General features: G+C 43.6%; 1 protein-coding gene across 3 annotated transcripts in view; it reads right to left on the bottom strand.

Moving 5' to 3' along the window:
• The window catches only part of atxn7l3a (ataxin 7 like 3a), a 43,995-nt gene that overhangs the window by 5,320 nt on the left and 19,294 nt on the right, over positions 1–19,381 (bottom strand). For 2 of the 3 annotated variants that reach the window (XM_085966292.1, XM_085966290.1), the window contains exons 5-12: positions 17,981–18,078; positions 17,673–17,695; positions 17,508–17,553; positions 15,610–15,641; positions 12,686–12,754; positions 12,388–12,431; positions 1,827–1,898; positions 666–799 (exon numbers count right to left, since the gene is read on the bottom strand). In XM_085966292.1, coding sequence (XP_085822418.1) covers positions 666–799; positions 1,827–1,898; positions 12,388–12,431; positions 12,686–12,754; positions 15,610–15,641; positions 17,508–17,553; positions 17,673–17,695; positions 17,981–18,078 — 518 coding nt within the window. The remainder of the gene's footprint in view (positions 1–665; positions 800–1,826; positions 1,899–12,387; positions 12,432–12,685; positions 12,755–15,609; positions 15,642–17,507; positions 17,554–17,672; positions 17,696–17,980; positions 18,079–19,381) is intronic. The other variant, XM_085966291.1, reaches the window with a different exon arrangement.

The following is a 19,381-nucleotide window of genomic DNA, read 5'->3' as shown; positions in this document are numbered from 1 at the left end:
AGGAGAGGAACACACAATATATTGTGTGATAGTCACTTGTCATTTTGGAGAATCTCTGCTGCCACGGCAAATACAAGACACAGCAGGAAACAAGAATGCGCCTTACAAGGAAAGCACTGTTCTGAAGCTCAGCGAGTAAATACATTGCCCAGTGATAGAGCTATACAGACAGCGAAGGTCCCAGATCTGACTGTGCTGATCTTACTTTGGGGCAGCTGAATTAGCCTCAGTATTCCTGGCTGGGAGTGGGAGAATCAGCCAGAGCATCCACTTCTGATCACTATCTCAAAGTGCAAGTGTGGGCAGGATCAGGCTCAAATGTCAAGATAGGCTACCAAGACTCACTGTTTAGGCTCGCAGGTCAAAAATGACCACCTGGGCAAGGTACCAGAGGGGTAGTCAGCACCTATCCCCACAGCATGGATCAGAATCCTCATGACATGATGGGAGAAAATGGGGAAAAAAATGTGAATTTATTATCTTCCCCATCGCCTTCTTCACAAAGTAGAAAAGCTACTAGTTGAGGCAGGGATTAGCAATAGCGCCAGTCCCACTGTTCGAAAATAAATACCAATTTCTTAGCAAAAACATCCTCGGAATGATACAAGTCTGGTCTGATTTCAATAATCCAGCACTACCAACCTTTAGCACAAAAAGGCACTCACTTGCTTTGGAAGATGCTGAGTCAGAAGGCGAAATATCTGATGTGCCATCCCATTGCAGTCGGCTCATAAAACTCTGGCTCTCTGAGGCATCATAACTCTCATTTTCTACACTTACTTCAGATTCCGGAAGGGATCTGAAATGAGGCAAGAGACAGTCTGAGCAATCACACCATTTTGTAATCATATTGTGATAATTACCATCCTCCTTAGGTCGATTCATAAGTAGTGATGGAGAAGAGATAGAACAAGAGGAAGAGACTCATGCCCCATATGAATTAAATTTACTGTGCATTGCACAACCGATTGGATTAAATTGCTTTGCTTCCTTCTTCTTTGGGATGGACTGTGCTGCTGTATTGAGGGCAGGGCACTTTGACCTTTCAGACCTGGCACGGCTTGAAGCTATTTTACTGAAACTAATATACTTATGACTAAGAAAAAGCCATCAGGACCAATAAGTCTGCCCTTTTAATATAATCTACTCCACTTAACCACTTTCTCACCATATTCCTCAATCTCTTCTCTCAATAAATACGACTCTTGAATCAATTTCTATTGTCTGTCTCAATGGCTTTCCCATTTGAATAGTAAATTATTCCACAAGCCAGTTATCCTGATTTATTGTTTTATATTTCAGTGTTCTTGTTCGTCTCAATGCATTCTCTTCCAGGCAAAAAAGGACTAGATCAAGAGCGAGCACAGCAAGAGAAAACTACCTAGTGTCTCAGGACAATTTTCATAAAGGGGCAGTGTCCACGTGTACGAGTATGTGCGGCATGGTTTCCGCACAGCTCAGCATATAGGTGAGTATTTCAGCCCAAGCACTGAGCAAGTCCTAAGTTTTTGGCAGTTAAAAACTGTAGGTGGACAAATCAACCTTTGTTTTCTCTGTGCTGGTGGATGGGAAAAGGAAGATGATGTCAAGTGCTATTTAGGACACTGCAAAGCTAGATCTGAGGAGTAGGTGGATGTCAGGGTTGAAGCACATTAAATAGTTCAGACTACGGCGCCACATTTGAGCCGAAAATCCCCAGTTCTAATCGTAGGAGTTAAGACATCCCAGCGTGTGATTGTAGATGTTCAAAGTAAGAGCCTAAACAAGCCCCCTTCCAAACTCGCTGGAACTGTATTAACATCACTTCCTCACTCAACAGAACTTACACTGAAGATCCCAGGAGGTAGACCCGTACAGATCGCCGCTGCTCATCTGTGTGCTGAGGGCACCGCAAAGATCTGAAAGCCAATAGTAAGCTGTAGTTAAACAGAAACATACCACCTAGTGCTGTACAGATACAGTAGTGCACCTGAATTGAGACTGATCACTCAGAACTGTGTATAGCAGTTGCCCCCCAGCTGGTACCGCCCGTCCCATCCACCATAGTATTTACAGCACAGAAACAGGCCATTCGGCCCAACAGGTCGATGCCGGTGTTTATGCTCCACACCAGCATAACTGGTTCTGTTGTAATTGAGCTACTAACATTGGGATACTCTACAATCCTCCTGTGGCTTTTAAAATATCCTGTTGGGCTTTCCCACATGTACAGTGCTATGAGTAATCAGTGAGTAATAATCAGCCATTCTTTAATGTATTGGCCCAGAGCTGCTCATTTCTCAAAGCCTGAATTAAATTTTTTTTTCTCAGACTCAAATATTTTGAGAGAAAATAATGGCCCGTACTTTCCGATCCCTACGGGTGTGTACGAGCTGTGTACACACCCGTAGGACACATCGGAAATGCCGGTTTCAGGCATGCGAAGCGCATGAACTGAAAACCGGTATTTCCGATCTGTCAAGAATGCTCTTGACAGATCGGACGCCTGCCCTGGAGAAGGGCCTCTACAGAACCTCCACCCGCTGAAAACACTTAGAAATCTTACGCCTGGTAAAAACAGGCGTAAGGCCTGTTTTTACCAGCATAAAAGAGTTTTCAAAAAAAATTTTGAAAAATTTCACTCATTTATAATTAAAAAAATACTTTTAAAAAAGGTTAATTTTATTTTTAGCACCATTAAAAAAAACTAATTATTTTTTTCAAAAAATAAATTTTTGTTTAAAGTATTTAATTTAATGTAATTTTAATTCATTTTAAAAATGTGATGGTTTTAAAAAAACATTTATTTAATGTTTTAGTGTCTTTTTTCAGTGATCCCCATTCATATATTTGACGGGTCTATCTGTCAAAAGTATGAAGGGGGATTCCCTTCTTTCATTGGCTGGCCTGGCCCACATGATCCCAGGGACGCTTGCGAACCGCCTGCGCCCCTGGGATACGTGGGCCCTGCACATTTCGACTGTGGAGAGGCCCAGGAGCGGAAGTGTCCGGACCTCGGGAACCTTCAGGTAAGTCCGTAGATTTTTTTCCGATAGGAGGCCTCCGCACGCAGGAAGCCTCCGATCGGAAATGACGGGCCTATAATTTCAAGTACATCACTGGCTACTCTACGCAAATAGTCATCCTTACAGTTTCACCAATGAAAGAATCATAGAATGATACAGCACAGAAGGAAGCCATTCGGCCGATTGTGCCTGCTCTTTGGTAATTAGTCCCAGTCCCCTGCTTTTTCCCTATAGCTCTGTAAATGTTTTCCCTTCAATTATTTACCCAATTCCCTTTTGAAAGTTACTATTGAATCTGCTTCCACCACCCTTTAGGCAGTGCATTCCAGATCACAATAACTCGTTGCGTAATTCCCCCCCCCCTCATGTCACCTCTGGTTCTTTTGCCAATCAGCTAAATTTGGTGTCCTCTAGTTACTGACCCTTCTGCCACTTATTTCCTCTATCAAAACCGTTTGTGAATTTGAACGCCTCTATCAAATCTCCTCTTAACCTTCTCTGCTCTAAGGAGAACAACCCCAGCTTCTCCACATAACTGAAGTCCCTCATCACTGGTACCATTCTAGTAAATCTCTTCTGCATACTCTCCATGGCCTTGACATCCTTCCTAAAGTTTTGTGCCCAGAATTGGGCACAATACTCCAGCTGAGGGTTAACCAGTGTTTTATAAAGATTTAGCATAACTTCCTTGCTTCTGTACTCTATTCCTGTATTAATAAAACCAATGATCCCATATGCTTTTTTAACAGCCTTTTCAACCTGCCCTGCCACCTTCAAAGACTTGTGTATATACACCCCCATGTCTCTCCATTCCTGTACCTTCTTTAAAATTGTACCATTTTTTATATTGCCTCTCTTCATTCTTTCTACCAAAATGTATCCCTTCACATTTCTCTGCATTAAATTTCATCTGCCATGTGCCTGCCCATTTCACCAGTCTGTCTATGTTCTCCTGAAGTCTGTTACTATCCTCCTCATTGTTTACTACATTTCCAAGTTTCGTGTCATCTGCAAACTTTTAAATTATGCCCTGTATACCCAAGTCCAGGTCATTAATATATATCAAAAAGAGCAGTGGTCCTAATACTGGCCCCTGTGAAACACCACTGTATACTTCCCTCCAGTCCGAAAAACAACCGTTCACCACTACTCGCTGCTTTCTGTCCCTTAGCCAATTCTGTATCCATGCTGTCACTGTTCTTTTAATCCTATGGGCTTCAATTTTGCTAACAAGCCTATTAGGTGGTACTTTATCAAACGCCTTTTGAAAGTCCACATACAGAACATCAACTGCACTACCCTCATCAATCCTCTCCGTTACTTCATCAAAGAACTCAATCAAGTTAGTCAAACATGATTTGCCTTTAACAAATCCGTGCTGACTTTGATAAACCCATACTTTTCCAAGTGCCAATTCATTTTTTACCAGATTATTGTCTCTAAAAGTTTCCCCACCACCGACATTAGGCTGACTGGCCTGTAGTTGCCGGGTTTATCCCTCTCCCCTTTTTTGAACAGGGATGTAACATTTGCAATCCTCCAGTCCTCTGGCACCTCCCCCATATCTACGGGAGGATTGAAAGATTGTGTCCAGAGCCTCAACAATTTCCACCCTTACTTCCTGTTGTGTCTGTGTGTTGATAGAGACACTGAAGACAGGAGTTGGTTTGATAGGTGTTTACTAAACAAAGTCTGGAGGGGAACTAACGGATACAACACAATGCTCAGGCTTATATAGCCGAGTGGCCATTACCGGCATTACAGTACACATGGGGCTCTTAAAGGCACATACACTACAATTCCTCCCCTTTTAGCTAACCAGTACATAATATTTTAAGTAATTATTAATTACATGTTACAAGAAAAATAATCTATACATTGCTGCAGTTAATTAATTATAAGTCAGTCTCTCTGGAGGCTTCCTGACTCGGTCCGGATAACGCCTCGGTGGTGTAGTAGTTTCTGGTGGTGTAGTAGGTTCTTTTGGCAAAGCTGATTCGGCTTGAATGCCAGTGTCGGGTTCATCGGGTTCCAGTATCACTGGATCGGAGGTAGATATGGGTATCTCTACTTCATCATTAGGCGTATAGAGTTGTGGTGTAGGTTGTCCCTTTTCGGATGACTCTATGATTTGGTCAGCATGGCGCCTTATTATGCTTTCTCCGATGTCCACGGTATACATCAGCGGTCCTAGTCGCGTGCAGATAGTTCCAGGCTGCCATTTCTCGGTACGGTAGTCCCGGGCCAAAACTTGTTGACCTATTTGGAAGGTTCTAGTTGGCCTTTCATTCATGCCTTGAAATTGCCAGTTCTCCACGTCCCTTCTGATGTTGGGCTTGATCAAATCCAGCCGGCATCTTAGGCTTCTATTGAAGAACATCATGGCGGGAGTTTGGTTTGTAACCATATGTGTTGCATTCCTGTATGCGAACAAGAAGTTATCCACCTTGTGCTGAAGTTTTATGTCTTCATTACCCATGGCCTTTATGGCCTTCTTGAAGGTCTGGACAAACCTTTCAGCCAATCCATTGGTGGCGGGATGGTATGGGGCGGACGTGTAGTGCTTAACCCCATTGTTTTTTAAGAACTTCCTGAATTCTTCGGACACAAATTGCGGTCCATTATCAGAACAGATCTGTTCCGGCAGCCCATTCCTGGCAAATATGGTCCTTAATACTGTGATGGTTTTTTCCGTGGTGGTGGAGGACATCTTTATTACCTCCGGCCACTTGGAGTGTGCATCAACCGCGATTAAGAACATTGAGTCCATAAATGGACCAGCAAAGTCGATGTGTACCCTTTGCCAGGGAGATGAGGGCCACTCCCATGGATGTAGAGGGGCTTGGGGTGGAGCGTTTTGGACCTTCTGGCATCCTAGGCAGCTCTTGGTCATTTCTTCGATGTCTCCATTGATACCTGGCCACCATACAAACGCCCTGGCTAGGTTCTTCATTTTCACTCCACCCAGATGCCCCTCGTGAAGCTCCTTTAGCACTTTATCCTGGAGTTTGGGTGGAATCACCACTCTGGATCCACACATCAAGGTTCCTCGGCACACTGACAGCTGTTCTCCTCTTTGTGAGAATGCTGGCAACAGTGGTTCGCCATGTGCTGGCCATCCCTTCACCGTTAAGTCGTAGACTCGTGAGAGAGTCGGGTCATTTCTCCTTTCCTTTTCAATGGCAGAATTTGTTACTGGTAGACATTCCACTATGGTTGAGTGGAACATCTCCACTGGGTCTACTGTAGGTGCCTCTTCTACCGTTGGCAACGGTAGGCGCGATAAACCGTCAGCATTCCCATGCTGTTTTGACCCTTTGTATTCTATGTTCTATTGGTGTGCCCCTAGAAAAAGGGACCACCTCTGTAGCCTTTGCGCTGTCATAATGGGGACCCCTTTTTAGGGTTGAATATGGAGATGAGGGGTTGATGGTCAGTCAACAAGGTAAATTTTTGTCCGTGTAGGTAATGGTTGAATTTCTTCACTCCCCATACCAGGCTGAGTGCTTCCCTGTCGATTTGGGCATAGTTACGCTCAGCTGAGTTCAATGAGCGTGACACAAAAGCTATCGGCCGTTCCGAGCCATCAGGGAATTTATGCGATAATACTGCTCCTATGCCGTAAGAGGATGCATCGCACGCCAGTCTGATTGGCAGTGATGGGTTGTAATGAGCCAAAACTTCTTTGGACGTGATTAAGTCTTTGCATTTATGGAAGGCACGTTTACAGTCTTCGCTCCATTTCCAAATTACTCCTGTTTGTAGCAGTTCATTAAGAGGGTGTAGAAGAGTTGATAAGTTCGGTAAAAAATTTATGATAGTAATTTATTAATCCCAGGAATGACCTTAATTGTGAAACATTTTCAGGTGCTGGGGCTTTTATGACCGCTTCAATTTTTTCAGGTGACTTATGCAACCCTTCCTTATTAATTATGTGGCCACAATATGATATCTGATTTTGGAAAAATTCGCACTTGGGGCGATTTGCTCGTAGGCCCTGTTCTTTCAGCCTAGTGAGCACCTGCTCCAAATTGGCACGGTGCTCGTTGTCGTTTTCTCCTGTTACAAGGATGTCGTCTAGGTAGCATTGAGTCCCCGGAATCCCTTGGAGGACTTGCTCCATAGCTCTTTGCCAGATAGCTGGAGCGGATGCTACTCCGAAAACCAGTCGATTGTACTGGTACAGACCTTTGTGTGTATTTATCGTGAGATATTTTTTAGAGGCCTCTTCAACCTCCATCTGTAGATATGCCTGTGCCAAGTCAATTTTGGTGAAACGTTTCCCTCCGGATAGCGAGGCGAAAATATCTTCTATCCTCGGAAGAGGATACTGTACCGTGTGAAGGACCGGGTTTACAGTCACCTTGAAGTCTCCACAGATGCGAATTTTTCTCTGTTCTTCAGATTTATCATTCTTCAATGCTTTCTTCATGACTGGGACGATGGGTGTTGCCCACTCGCTCCAATCTATTTTAGATAATACGCCTGCCTTTTCCAAATTCTCCAGCTCTGCCTCGACTGCTGGACGAATTGCGTATGGCACCGGTCTTGCCTTAAAAAACTTGGGAATTGCTGCATCTTCCACTTTTATTGAGGCGGTGATGCCTTTCAAGGTTCCTAGTTTCTCTTGAAACACTTCCTTGGCGTTGGCCAAGATGTCTTTTAATCGTTCAGGTATGACGTCATCATCATTTTTTTCCTTACTGGTCACCGTCAGTGCCTGAATGGAGTGCCAGTCTAAACGTATTTTCCTGATCCATTCACGTCTCAACAGCGGTGGACCACCATCTTGTAGAACGTATAAATACAACTTCTGTATTTCCTTGCCGTTGTATACAACAGGCACCCTTATTTTTCCTTTGGGGTATACTTTCTGCCCCGTATATGTTTTCAAGATAATGGATGTGTCTTTTAAAGGTATATGCGGAAATAGCCGCTCGTAATCCTGTCGATTTATGACAGTCAGAGCTGATCCTGTATCTAGCTCCATTTTAACTGGGGACCCTGCTATTGTGAGGGTAACCCAAATGGTCTGGTAATCTTCTTTGGCAATTACATTATGTAATTTGAGAGAGCTTAGTCTCTTGTTCCCGGAGTCGCTATCGCTCTTCTGGTCTTCGGAGCTACTGTCTGTCATCACTTGTACCTTTCTGTGCTTTTCCTTATTGATTTTTTTCCTGTTAGTGGATTTTTTGTTTCCAGATCGGCATACACGTGTAATGTGTCCCATCTTTCCGCATTGCCTGCATGCTTTGTCCTTGAACCAGCAGTCCCTCTGGTCATGGGTGGATCTGCCGCAGTGATAACATCTCTCGAAACCCCGTGTCATTTCATGGGTGCCGAAGTCTTGTGGCTTTTGCTGTATCTCTGCAGCTCCTCTTGCACTGAAAGCCTTGTCCAGTGTTAAATCTTTCTCAGAAAGTAGCCTTTTTTGTGTTCCTACACTTAGGAGACCGCAGACGAATTTGTCTCGTAGAGAATGCCAGTCCTGCCTCGAATTGGCAGTGTAGGGTATCAACAATCTCCTTAAAATTCTTGTCCATCGGTTCGGCTGGAGTGATTAAGTTTCGTAACAGCTTGTATGTCTTTGCGCCCATTAGATTTAGAAGTACTGAAGCTTTTTTTTCATCTTCTATTCCATTTGCGGTGCAATATACCTCCACTCTTTCCACATATGTGGTCCAATCCTCTATCTCGTTATCAAAAGCATCAATATTGCCAGAATTAGGCATCTTAGAAAAGATATGGCGCTTCCCGCGCTTTTCTTTTCTGCAGAAAAGATATGGCGCTTCCCGCGCTTTCCCGCCGATGACAACGCTGTTTCCGTTCTTTTTTATTTATTTATTTATTTACAGTTGGAGACTCGTTCCCGCCGGACTCTCTCTCTAGGTCTGAACGCCGACCTGCTTGCAGCGCCGGCCGTCTCCCGAGTGCTCCCTCCCCGTCTGTTACTGCTTGCCTCCGCTTTCGCTGCTTGGCCCAGCTGTAGAGCCAGCCGCTGGAGCCCCAGCCTGACGCCCAGGAAGGATTACCGCAGTACCTGCCACCAGCTTGGCCAGCTGGTGAAACAACAGCTTCTTTCACTTCTTGATTCTTCTGGACGCCAGAGGAATCGATGTCCTTGAGGTCCTGCCGAATTGTAGGTAAGTCCATTTCCACTTCGTCGCCACTGTTGTGTCTGTGTGTTGATAGAGACACTGAAGACAGGAGTTGGTTTGATAGGTGTTTACTAAACAAAGTCTGGAGGGGAACTAACGGATACAACACAATACTCAGGCTTATATAGCCGAGTGGCCATTACCGGCATTACAGTACACATGGGGCTCTTAAAGGCACATACACTACACTTCCCTCAGTAACCTAGGATGCATTTCATTCGGACCGGGTGACTTTTCTACTTTGCGTACTGCCATCCTTTTAAGTGCCTCCTCTTTATCTGTTTTTATCCTATCTAACATTGCTACTGCCTCCTCCTTTACTGCGACATTGGCAGCATCCTCTTCTCTAGTGAAGACAGATGCAAAGTACACATTTGGTACCTCAGCCATGCCCTCTGCGGCCACAAGAAGATCTCCTTTTTGGTCCTAATTGGCCCCAACCTTCCTTTGACTACTTTTTTACTATTTGTATGTTTAGAAAAGACTTTTAGGTTCCATGTTATGTTAGCTGCTAATCTCTCCTCAGACTCTCGATTTGTCCCTTATTCCCTTCTTTAGATCTCCTCTGTACTTTTTGTATTCAGCATGGTTCTCAACTGTATTATGAACCTTATATTTGTCATAAGTCGCTTTTTTCTATTTCATTTTTAATCTCTATATATTTAGTAATCCAGGGAGAACTAGCTTTGGATGCCCTTCTTTTCTTTCTCGTGGGAAAGTGTCTACTCTGTATCCAAACCATCTTCTCTTTGAAAGCCTTCCATTCTTCAGTGACTGTTTTGCCAACCAATTTTTGATTCCAAGCCACCTGGGTCAGATCCCTTTTATACTCACCGTAATGAGCCCTCCTCCTGTTCAATTGCACAAATTGGCTGCTGCGTTTCTCACATTACAACAGTGACTCCACTTCAAAAGTACTTCATTGGCTGTAAAGCGCTTTGAGACGTCTGGTGGTCGTGAAAGGCGCTATAGAAATGCAAGTCTTCTTTTCTTTCTTTAAGTCTTTTTACACTTGATTGTTCTTTGTCCTTTTCCATAGCTATTCTAAACCTGATGATATTATGATCACTGTTCCTCACATGCTCCCCCACTAAAACATGCTCCACCTCATTCCCCACAACCAGATCCAGCACTGCTTCCTTCTTTGTTGTGCTGAAAACATACCCATCAAGAAAGTTCTCTTGTACACATTTCAAGAATTCCTGCCCCTCTTTGCCCTTAACACTGTTATTTCAATCTATATTAGGATAATTGAAGTCCACCATTATCACTACTCTACAGTTCTTGCATCTTTCTGCAATTTGCTCCTCTCCTACCTATTATTTGGTGGCCTATAGTTTACACCCAGTAGCGTAATAGCTCCTCTATTGTTCCTTAATTCTAACCAAATAGATTCTGTCTCAACTACATCATCCCTTTCCAGTGCTATAATAGTTTCGTTAATCAATACGGCCACCCCCTCCATTTTTTCCATCCCTATCTTCCACACCTTGTAGCCAGAAATATTAAGTTGCCAATCCTCCCCTTCTTTGAGCCAGGTCTCTGTTATCCCCACTATATCATAGTTCCATGTGGAGACTTGTGCCCACAGCTCACCAACCTTATTTACCATATTCTGTGCAGTTACGTACATGCAATCCAAACCCATTTTAGACTGCTTTGCATTTGCTCCCTGTCTGATCCCTCCCATTTCTGAACTATTCTTTACTCTAGTGCTACTTGTCTCTCCCAGTCCACTGTGCACCTTGCTATTCCGTACAAGGAGGCCCATTCCTGTGTGCTTCATTGCCAATGCCATGACTTGCTACTGAATCGAGCCTCATGAATTTAACAATCTTTGCTGAGGGAATTTTCAAGAAGCAGTTTACAAGACATGATGGGCGGTGGTTACTGTATCACTGGTATACAGTGGTGTATCCCATGGGTCGGTACTGGGACCGCTGCTTTTCATGATGCATATTAATGACTTGGACGTGGGTGTATAGGGCACAGTATCAAAATTTGCAGAGGACACAAAACTTGGAAGTATAGTGAACAGTGAGGAGGATAGTGATAGACTTCAAGAAGACATAGACAGGCTGGTGAATTGGGCGGACACGTGGCAGATTAAATTTAACGCAGAAAAGTGCAAAGTGATACATTCTGGTAGGAAGAACGAGGCGAGGCAATATAAACTAAAGGGTACAATCCTAAAGGGGGTGCATGAACAGAGACCTGGGGCTATATGTGCACAAATCATTGAAGGTGGCAGGGCAGGTTGAGAAAGTGGTTAAAAAAGCATACGGGATACTGGGCTTCATAAATAGAGGCATAGAGTACAAAAGCAAGGAAGTTATGATGAACCTTTATAAAACACTGGTTCGGCTTCAACTGGAGTATTGTGTCCAATTCTGGGTACTGCACTTTAGGAAGGATGTGAAGACCTTAAGGAGTGGGTTCAGAAAAGATTTACGAGAATGATTCCAGGGAGGAGGGACTTCAGTTACGTGGATAGACTAGAGAAGCTGGGGTTGTTCTCCTTAGAGCAGAGAAGGTTGATAGGAGATTTGATAGAGATGTTCAAAATCATGAGGGGTCTAGGCAGAGTAGATAGAGAGAAGTTATTCCCATTGGCGGAAGGGTCGGGAACCAGAGGACACAGATTTAAGGTGATTGGCAAAAGAACCAAAGGCGACACGAGGAAAAACTTCTTTACGCAGCGAGTGGTCAGGATCTGGAATGTACTGCCTGAAAGGGTGGTGGAAGCAGATTCAATCGTGGCTTTCAAAAGGGAATTGGATAAGTACCTGAAGGAAAACATTTTGCAGGGCTATGGGGAAAGGGATGGGGCGAGTGGGACTAGCTGAAGTGCTCTTAGAGCGAGCCGGCACAAGCTCGACGGGCCGAATGGCCCTCTGTGCTGTAACCATTCTATGATCCTACTGCAGAGACTCCATCACTGGACTGCCTTGTGTGGTAAACCACTGTCATACCTGTCGGTGTCTGTATGTGTATTCCACTAGGTACAGGTCTGGACATGCCTCGGCTGACTCCTCCCACTATTCCAGGTATATAAGTGACTACCTCCCAGTCCCTTAGTATTCTGGACGGGTCGACCACTCGAGACAAGACCTTCATTCTTTAGTTAATAAAAGCCTGGTTGTTACTCGCTCAACTTCAGTCTTTTGAGTAATTGATGGCGCATCACCTTGTTTCTATGATAAGCTAATTTGTAGGGTTCTTACCGTGTGCACATTTTCTTGGTGTGCTCTGAGATGACTCCACATTGCTGAAAAAAGAGAAGACAGATTTACTGAGAACGTCCCATGGAATCTGTCTAAAAGCAGACTGATCAGTCACATAAAACTGGACACTGTGGAGAAAGTGGGGGGGATGAGTAGAAGCAACTTAGAGTATTTTCACAAATGAATGGACGTGACAACTCACAAGTAACTGCGGGCATTGAAATTATCTTCACTGTACTTCAAGAGCTATCCAGTTTTCCAAGATCATTCGCTCCTATCACAGTCAGTTAACACTCACCGTTGTAAGCAACGAGCGCAACTCTTCAGGACCCAGGTTTTCATAGTTGATGCCAGAATTATTATTGTACTGTGTCGAAGGAGAACAGAAACAAGTATTACTGCAGAGTCAAGACTTATTTCAGACTTTCCTTGTCCAATCCATCTGGGAGACACTCGGCTCCTAAGCTGGGTCTGTGTCCCTTCATGCTGTCCAAGGATTTCTGCTGGGGGGCCTAGGTGGAAGAGGGGAGGAGAGGCTTGCAACCGCAGCAGACGCAAAGGGCAGGCAGGCTAGTGAGGTGGAAAAGGAGGTCACTAGCCCTTCTGCTTCAATTTCCACCCACAACATTGGAAGGGCACTCATTTTGAAGTGATCCCACAAGTAGGCCTTAGGCCCTTCACCCTGCCCCTCTCTGAGCAGAGGATTGGAAAACACCAGAGGATCAAAAAAAGGCGAATCCTTTTTTCTTCCAGAGATTGGTGGTGGAGGCCTTCTGGGTGATACTTTTTGGGCAGCAATTCGAGAGTCCCATAGCCAGTGACCATTATTGCTGCTACAGTTTTCTCAGGGCCACTGCAGTAGTTTCACTTCCACACCTGTTGCAGGTCAGATGGGGCACACTTTCTGGCTGCCACTGATTAGCACCCGGGGGTTGGGGTGGGGTGTGAAGAGAGGCAAATCAGTCCCATCAAGATTGAGAAACAGCAATGTTAGTAGAGAGCCCGAGACTCTGGATAACCATATGCTGTGATCAGATATTTTATGTTCTACTGTAAAGCGTCTTCAATTTCAGATTTTACTGATTTTCAGATAAATTTGGGAATTGTAAATCATTCCAAATAATACCAGAAGATTTTCCGTGGCATTGCTTACAATTCACCTGGGGTCTGGAGCCTGGTTGTGATGTTTAGCTGCCAACCTGGCCTATCCGTTTAAGGTCACTGTTCTATACATGTCGCTACAGTTACCTGGATTTGCTTCTCAAGAACAAAACTGCTGAGGCCAGAGGGCAGCTGTTTACTGCTTTTTTTTTTAAAAGATTGCATCTGTAGCAAAATGTGACACTTTGACTAGCAGGAGCTAGATGCAACACCTTTATATTTTCAGCAGGTCTCCCCTGGTGTTGCTAACAGCAAGTCTGAGATTACACTGTTGCAAGGGGGAGGGGGTGCTAGAAAGGAGAAGTGAGGGTGAGATTTTCTAGGAGTCTTACGCAGAGACAGTGAGGCAAGTGTTTTTTGATGGTGCTTTCCTTACCCGCTGGTTATGTAAATACCACAGCTACATTAAGGAATCTTTATAGGGATAATTATTTTGGAGTTTTCAGTATAAACAAAAGAAAAGGCAGGTGCTGTAATTACCCTCCTCTGTCTCAGCCAGTGTCTGTTTCTAAAGCAAAGGGGTTCACACACACACAGAAAGCACTGTAGTCCTTCAGCCCCCCCACTACATCATCTTCCAAAACCGGTCACAAATTAGCCTAACCTGTGAATTTGGTTACTGGTAAAAAGCATCAACTCTTTTCAGCTCTGACTGAGAAACCAGAGAATCCTAAGTCACCGACTGCTACTCAATGCCCCCACTGGATTTTTCTCCGGGACTACCTAAAGCAGTCATCTCAACAGAATTGGTGTTGATCCAGGAAATTCTGATTCCTAGCCCCAGTAGGACATAGTGCAAACTGCTGACTCCACCATTCTCCTAGGAAGAGAAAGATCTAGATAGTAATCACACGTTGGATAGCTCTTTCAAAGAGCCGGCATAGGCACAACGGGCCGAATGGCCTCCTTCTGTACTGTAGGATTCCATATCTGAGACTTTCAACTCAGTTCATACCATGTCCTCAGTTACTGAAAACGTCGACATGGGCAGCTCTGTTAAGCTGGACAAAACCCAAACTGAGCCATTTCATAAGGCCACGATCTCACTTCTGGTACTAGCTAACACTGTAGCAAGTATGGGGGCATAGCTTCAGGCTGAGCTATATGAAGGAAATAACTCTTTCATAGATGGCAAGCAGAATTTCCCAGCTTCTTTCGGCACAAGGACAACCCAGTTGGCTATGATTCTCAGGACTTGAGACTGAGGCCTCAGCAAGATGTTTATTAAACACATTTCATTTGATGAGCTTAATGGCAGAATTCTTTCTGAATTGAAACCACATTCTGGATTGAGTAAGCATGTCAAAATTTCTAGGCACATTTCCACGGGTTTCTAATTACCGTCTTTATGTGGACTATGACTAAAAAAATGGGGGGAAATTTATTTTAAGCAGTCTTGGTAGCATCCAGGCTCTATTGTATCCCCCAGGCTTTAAAGGAATTTCTTTCCACATGGCCAACTCTAGGTTTGCTGGTTGTCTTCCTAACTGTCGGTAAAATATAGCAAATTCCCTGTTCAGGGAAAAATTTCTGCTCCTTCAGAATCACTTCCCTGAAACCATGGAGAAAGAGGCTTTATTCCTAGTTGTCACAAATTGGGGCTGGTTCAGCAACAACTCAAGCACCTGCTACTGAATAAAAAAATTACGCCTCTTCAAACACAACTGCCAATACCATGGGTAAGTAGAGTCTCCTCAAATACATCCACCAATATCACTGGCAAGTACAGTCTTGTCAAATATAACCAATATCATTGGTGAGCAGAGACTCCTCAAACACAACTACCACCAACAGCACCCATTAAGTAAGTACTTAAACATTATTACGGTTGAATACAAACTACAAAGGTGGTAAATGAAGGAGTGCGTAAAGATTATGGTGACGCTGAAGCCTAACTGCAATGACTTTAAACCAGAAAGGCAGCATTTTATATTCATCTGTGTGTGGTTCAGCTTAAGGCTCATTTCTCATTCTTATACACCACATTTCAATCAAATAGTCACACTGAAATATGAGCCATACACACAAACAAATAAGCAAAGCAGAAGTGTGCATTATTACCTTATATGGATCTGAGTTTCCACTGAGCTCGCCTGCAAAAAGATGGCACAAGTAATGTGATCAAAAGCTGTCTCATCTATGTCAAGGTTTTAACTAAACGAGGAAGCAGAGCTTCATTCTCCGATTGGAAAATGTACACGGCATTTAAAAACAAAAGGTTTTCTCCTCTCCCCATGACTTCTGCAGGTGTCTGCAGCTGTCCGCTCCGGTGCCTTTCCCATGTGGCCAGTCATCATGGACGAACCTACAGAGTGAACGTTAGCAATCCATACGATCGTGGCAGAGCTGGATGGATCCTGCTGTCATCCACGACGTCCGTACACAGGCACATCCAGCAGGGAGAATCCAGCACGGACTGCAGCGGTTCAAGAAGGCAGCTCACCACCGTCTCAAGGGGTGGGTAATAAATGCTGGCCTCGCCAGTGACGCACACATCCCATGAATGAATAATTTTTTTTTTACAAAATAGCGATAAGGAACCGGAACCGTGGCCAGATTTCCCCACCTAGCCCACTGGCATGAACCAATTTAACATCCCCACCTGCCGCTCGACTGAGATCAAGCAACTCAGCACTCAGGTCAGGTATCAAATGCGACACCTATGACTCAGTGCCACACTCCAGTAAATTTATCTAATGAGTCATCAGGGTACATGCTGCATTTCTGCAATGCCACAAGTTTGCTATTAAGCTGACACTGATTATTCACTGCACGGTTTGCATGAAATCCCATAAATATTGTTGTTTCCCTTCTCCATTTGGTTATAGTATAAAATTTGTGTTTGCTGTTGAACTTTGTGCTCATCAAATAGGATTGGCAGTTCCGGGAAGTGGAATACTACTTCAGTTTTTGCATCCCGTGACAAAAATTGAAAATATGCCCAGTTGTGACTTGCATTCTTTAAACCCTAAAGTAACAAAAGTCAAACCAAGTTCTAAAATAAAAACACAACATTCTGGAAATACACAGCAGGTTCATCAGCATCTAAAAATTGAAACAGCAGGTTAATGTTTTGGGTGTAGACCACTTGGTCAGAACCCTTCTTTTCCCCCCAATGGCTCCAGCGTGGCTGGACTTGCTACATAGGACTTGGGCTATTTGGTTCAAAATGCTAATCAAAGAATTCGGTGATAACAGCTTTGTTTGCTGGCTGATTTATAGGGTACGACTTTTTTTTGGCTCCAGACATTTAGGATGTTTAAATGTGCGTCAACAGAAAGTGATTTTTCTTGTTTCAAGTATAGGATCAAGAATTGGTAATAGTTATCTGGGTGTATTTGAAGCAAGATTCTCTTGAATCATTAAAACTCACTGTTATTTGTATATACCATCTGTGAATCTGATGGTATTGTAAATGCAAAATTCGAAGAGAAACATGGTTTATAAGCCATATGTTTCAACAGAGAGCTCACCTGAACGTGTGTATGTTCTTCAACAAAGTTTGAGCAGGAGGAAGAGTGCTTTGATGAATGGTTTGCATTTTACTGCTGCTAATACTGAGACCTGTTTAATTCTAAGCCCACTAACTTTCTGACAGATTTTCTGTGCTGTGTGTATGTGGAAACTGCGTCGTGCTCGAGTGTTCCTAACTCTGGTGTTTCATTATTTAAATGGAAAATAAATACAGAAGTAACCTTAACCTTTGTACGGTCTGATCTGTGGCTGATGTTTCCTTTCAAAACTCGGGACTGTATCTCATCCAAGCACTTGATACACAGCAGAGATTAGGGATCTAACCAGGAATATTCCCGATCTGTACGTCCTTGGTACAACGCTGCATGAAGCGGAACCATTGGGATGATAGATGTAACTCTAAGTGCAAAATAAAGGTGCCAGGTTTGCAATAGTTGTTGAGTACTTCTTAAAATAACAGAAACACTTATGAAAAACAAGCTCACCATTTTTATGTTTGAGAGATTTGGATCTCCGCGGCGAGTTGGGATTCTGAAAGACAGAAGCAGCTCTTTAAGCAGCAGCAGCAGCAGAGGTGCTTCCTACCATCAGGGCAACAAATAAGAGCCTTCAACCTCCTGAAATACAAATAACCCTCGGCCGGTACGTACCTTATCAGATTTTCTCTTCTTTGCTGGATGAAGTAAAAGAAAAAGAAAAAGAAATCTTAGCTGACGCAGAAAATAATTTCCAAAATCTAGTGTTTTTAAGGGGGTATAAAGGATGACATTTTGTCAACTGAGATCCCATTTCGGGGTGCACGGAATGAGACAGTAGCTGCGGCACACACCAAACCAGAGAGCAATCAAGGCATAAACTGAAGCACACCAATCAGAGACCATATGGAAGAGACAGCATGCATTGCAGAGTTATATCTGCAGCTGAGGCCCAAGGATAATAAGTATCGATAAAAGTTTACCTTTTTTCTCAGATCCGTATGACCAGTCGTTATCATTGATGTCATCGTTGTCCTCTTGGTCACTTTCAGATTTGCTGAGGTTGTTGCTACTGGCTATTCTACAATGTAAAATAAAATGCACATCAGCATAAAGGCCACGGACACGATTATATTTAAGCCCCTTGCCAAGGTGTCTAAATAATTAATTCAAAATAATTAATGCCCATGGCTGTTACATGTTCAATCATTATCGTGGTGTCTATTAACAAGTTTTTTTTTTACATGCAATGAAATGTTAAATTTACAGAAGAGGAGATGGTTAAAGGAACAATTCAAAACATTTCCTGGAGTACTGAAGCTTAGCAATCATTACAGAACAGGTAAGGTAACGGAAAGCTTGAGAAGGCACCCATTAAACGCTTCTTTAATTGGACCCTTTTGAAACCATTGAAAAGATGAAAGAAAAGGGCTTGAAAAAATAAAGACTTGCATTAATATAGGGCCTTTCACGACCTCAGGACATCCAATGAAGCACCTTTTGAAGTGTAGTCACTTTTGTAATGTAGGAAACATGGCAGCCAATTTGCGCACAGCAAGCTCCCACAAACAGCAATGTGATAATGACCAGATAATCTGTTTTAGTGATGTTGATTGAGGGATAAATATTGACCAGGACACCGGGGATAACTCCCCTGCTCTTCTTCGAAATAGTGCCATAGGATCTCTTACGTCCACCTGGGAGCGCAGACGGGGCCTCGGTACTGCACTGGGAGTGTCAGCCTAGATTTTTGTGTTCAAGTCTCTGGGCTTGAACACACAGACCTTCTGACTCAGGGGCAAGGGTGCTACCAACTGAGCCACAGCTGACAAACACTTGTGTACCCGACATTGCAGATTTCTGTATTACATCAACATGAGCCCGAATCCAAAGATGCCTTGTTGTTTGAGAAGTCAGATAACCACAACTGATCATACTGCTACCCGATGCTATATCCCTATAGGGAATGGTAGCATAGTTATAGTTATGGTTATGTTACTTGACTAGTAATCTGGACTAAATGATCCGGGGTACAAGAGTTCAAATCCCACCACAGCGGCTGGGGAATTTAAATTCAGTTAATAAATAAATCTGGAATAAAAATCCAAAGATGCCTTGTTGTTTCAGAAGTCAGATAACCGGATTGTCGTAAAAAACCCATTTGCTTCACTAATGTCCTTAGGAAGGAAATCTGCCGTCCTTAACTGACTCTTAACTGCCCTAGCAAGCCACTCAGTTACGGGCAATTAGGGATGGGCAGTTGCCAGTGATGCCCACATCCCGTGAATGAATAAAGTACTGCTACATCGCCAATCCCAATCTGGCATTCAGAAGTACCTTGTGTAGATCACTCCTTTAATACCACTTATCCCGGCTCAATCTAG

Source organism: Somniosus microcephalus, chromosome 24, assembly GCF_052327205.1.
Source record: "Somniosus microcephalus isolate GS21.2 chromosome 24, FLI_Smic_1.0, whole genome shotgun sequence".
Taxonomy (NCBI): Eukaryota; Metazoa; Chordata; class Chondrichthyes; order Squaliformes; family Somniosidae; genus Somniosus; species Somniosus microcephalus.
This window is presented reverse-complemented; position numbering and strand designations above follow the sequence as displayed.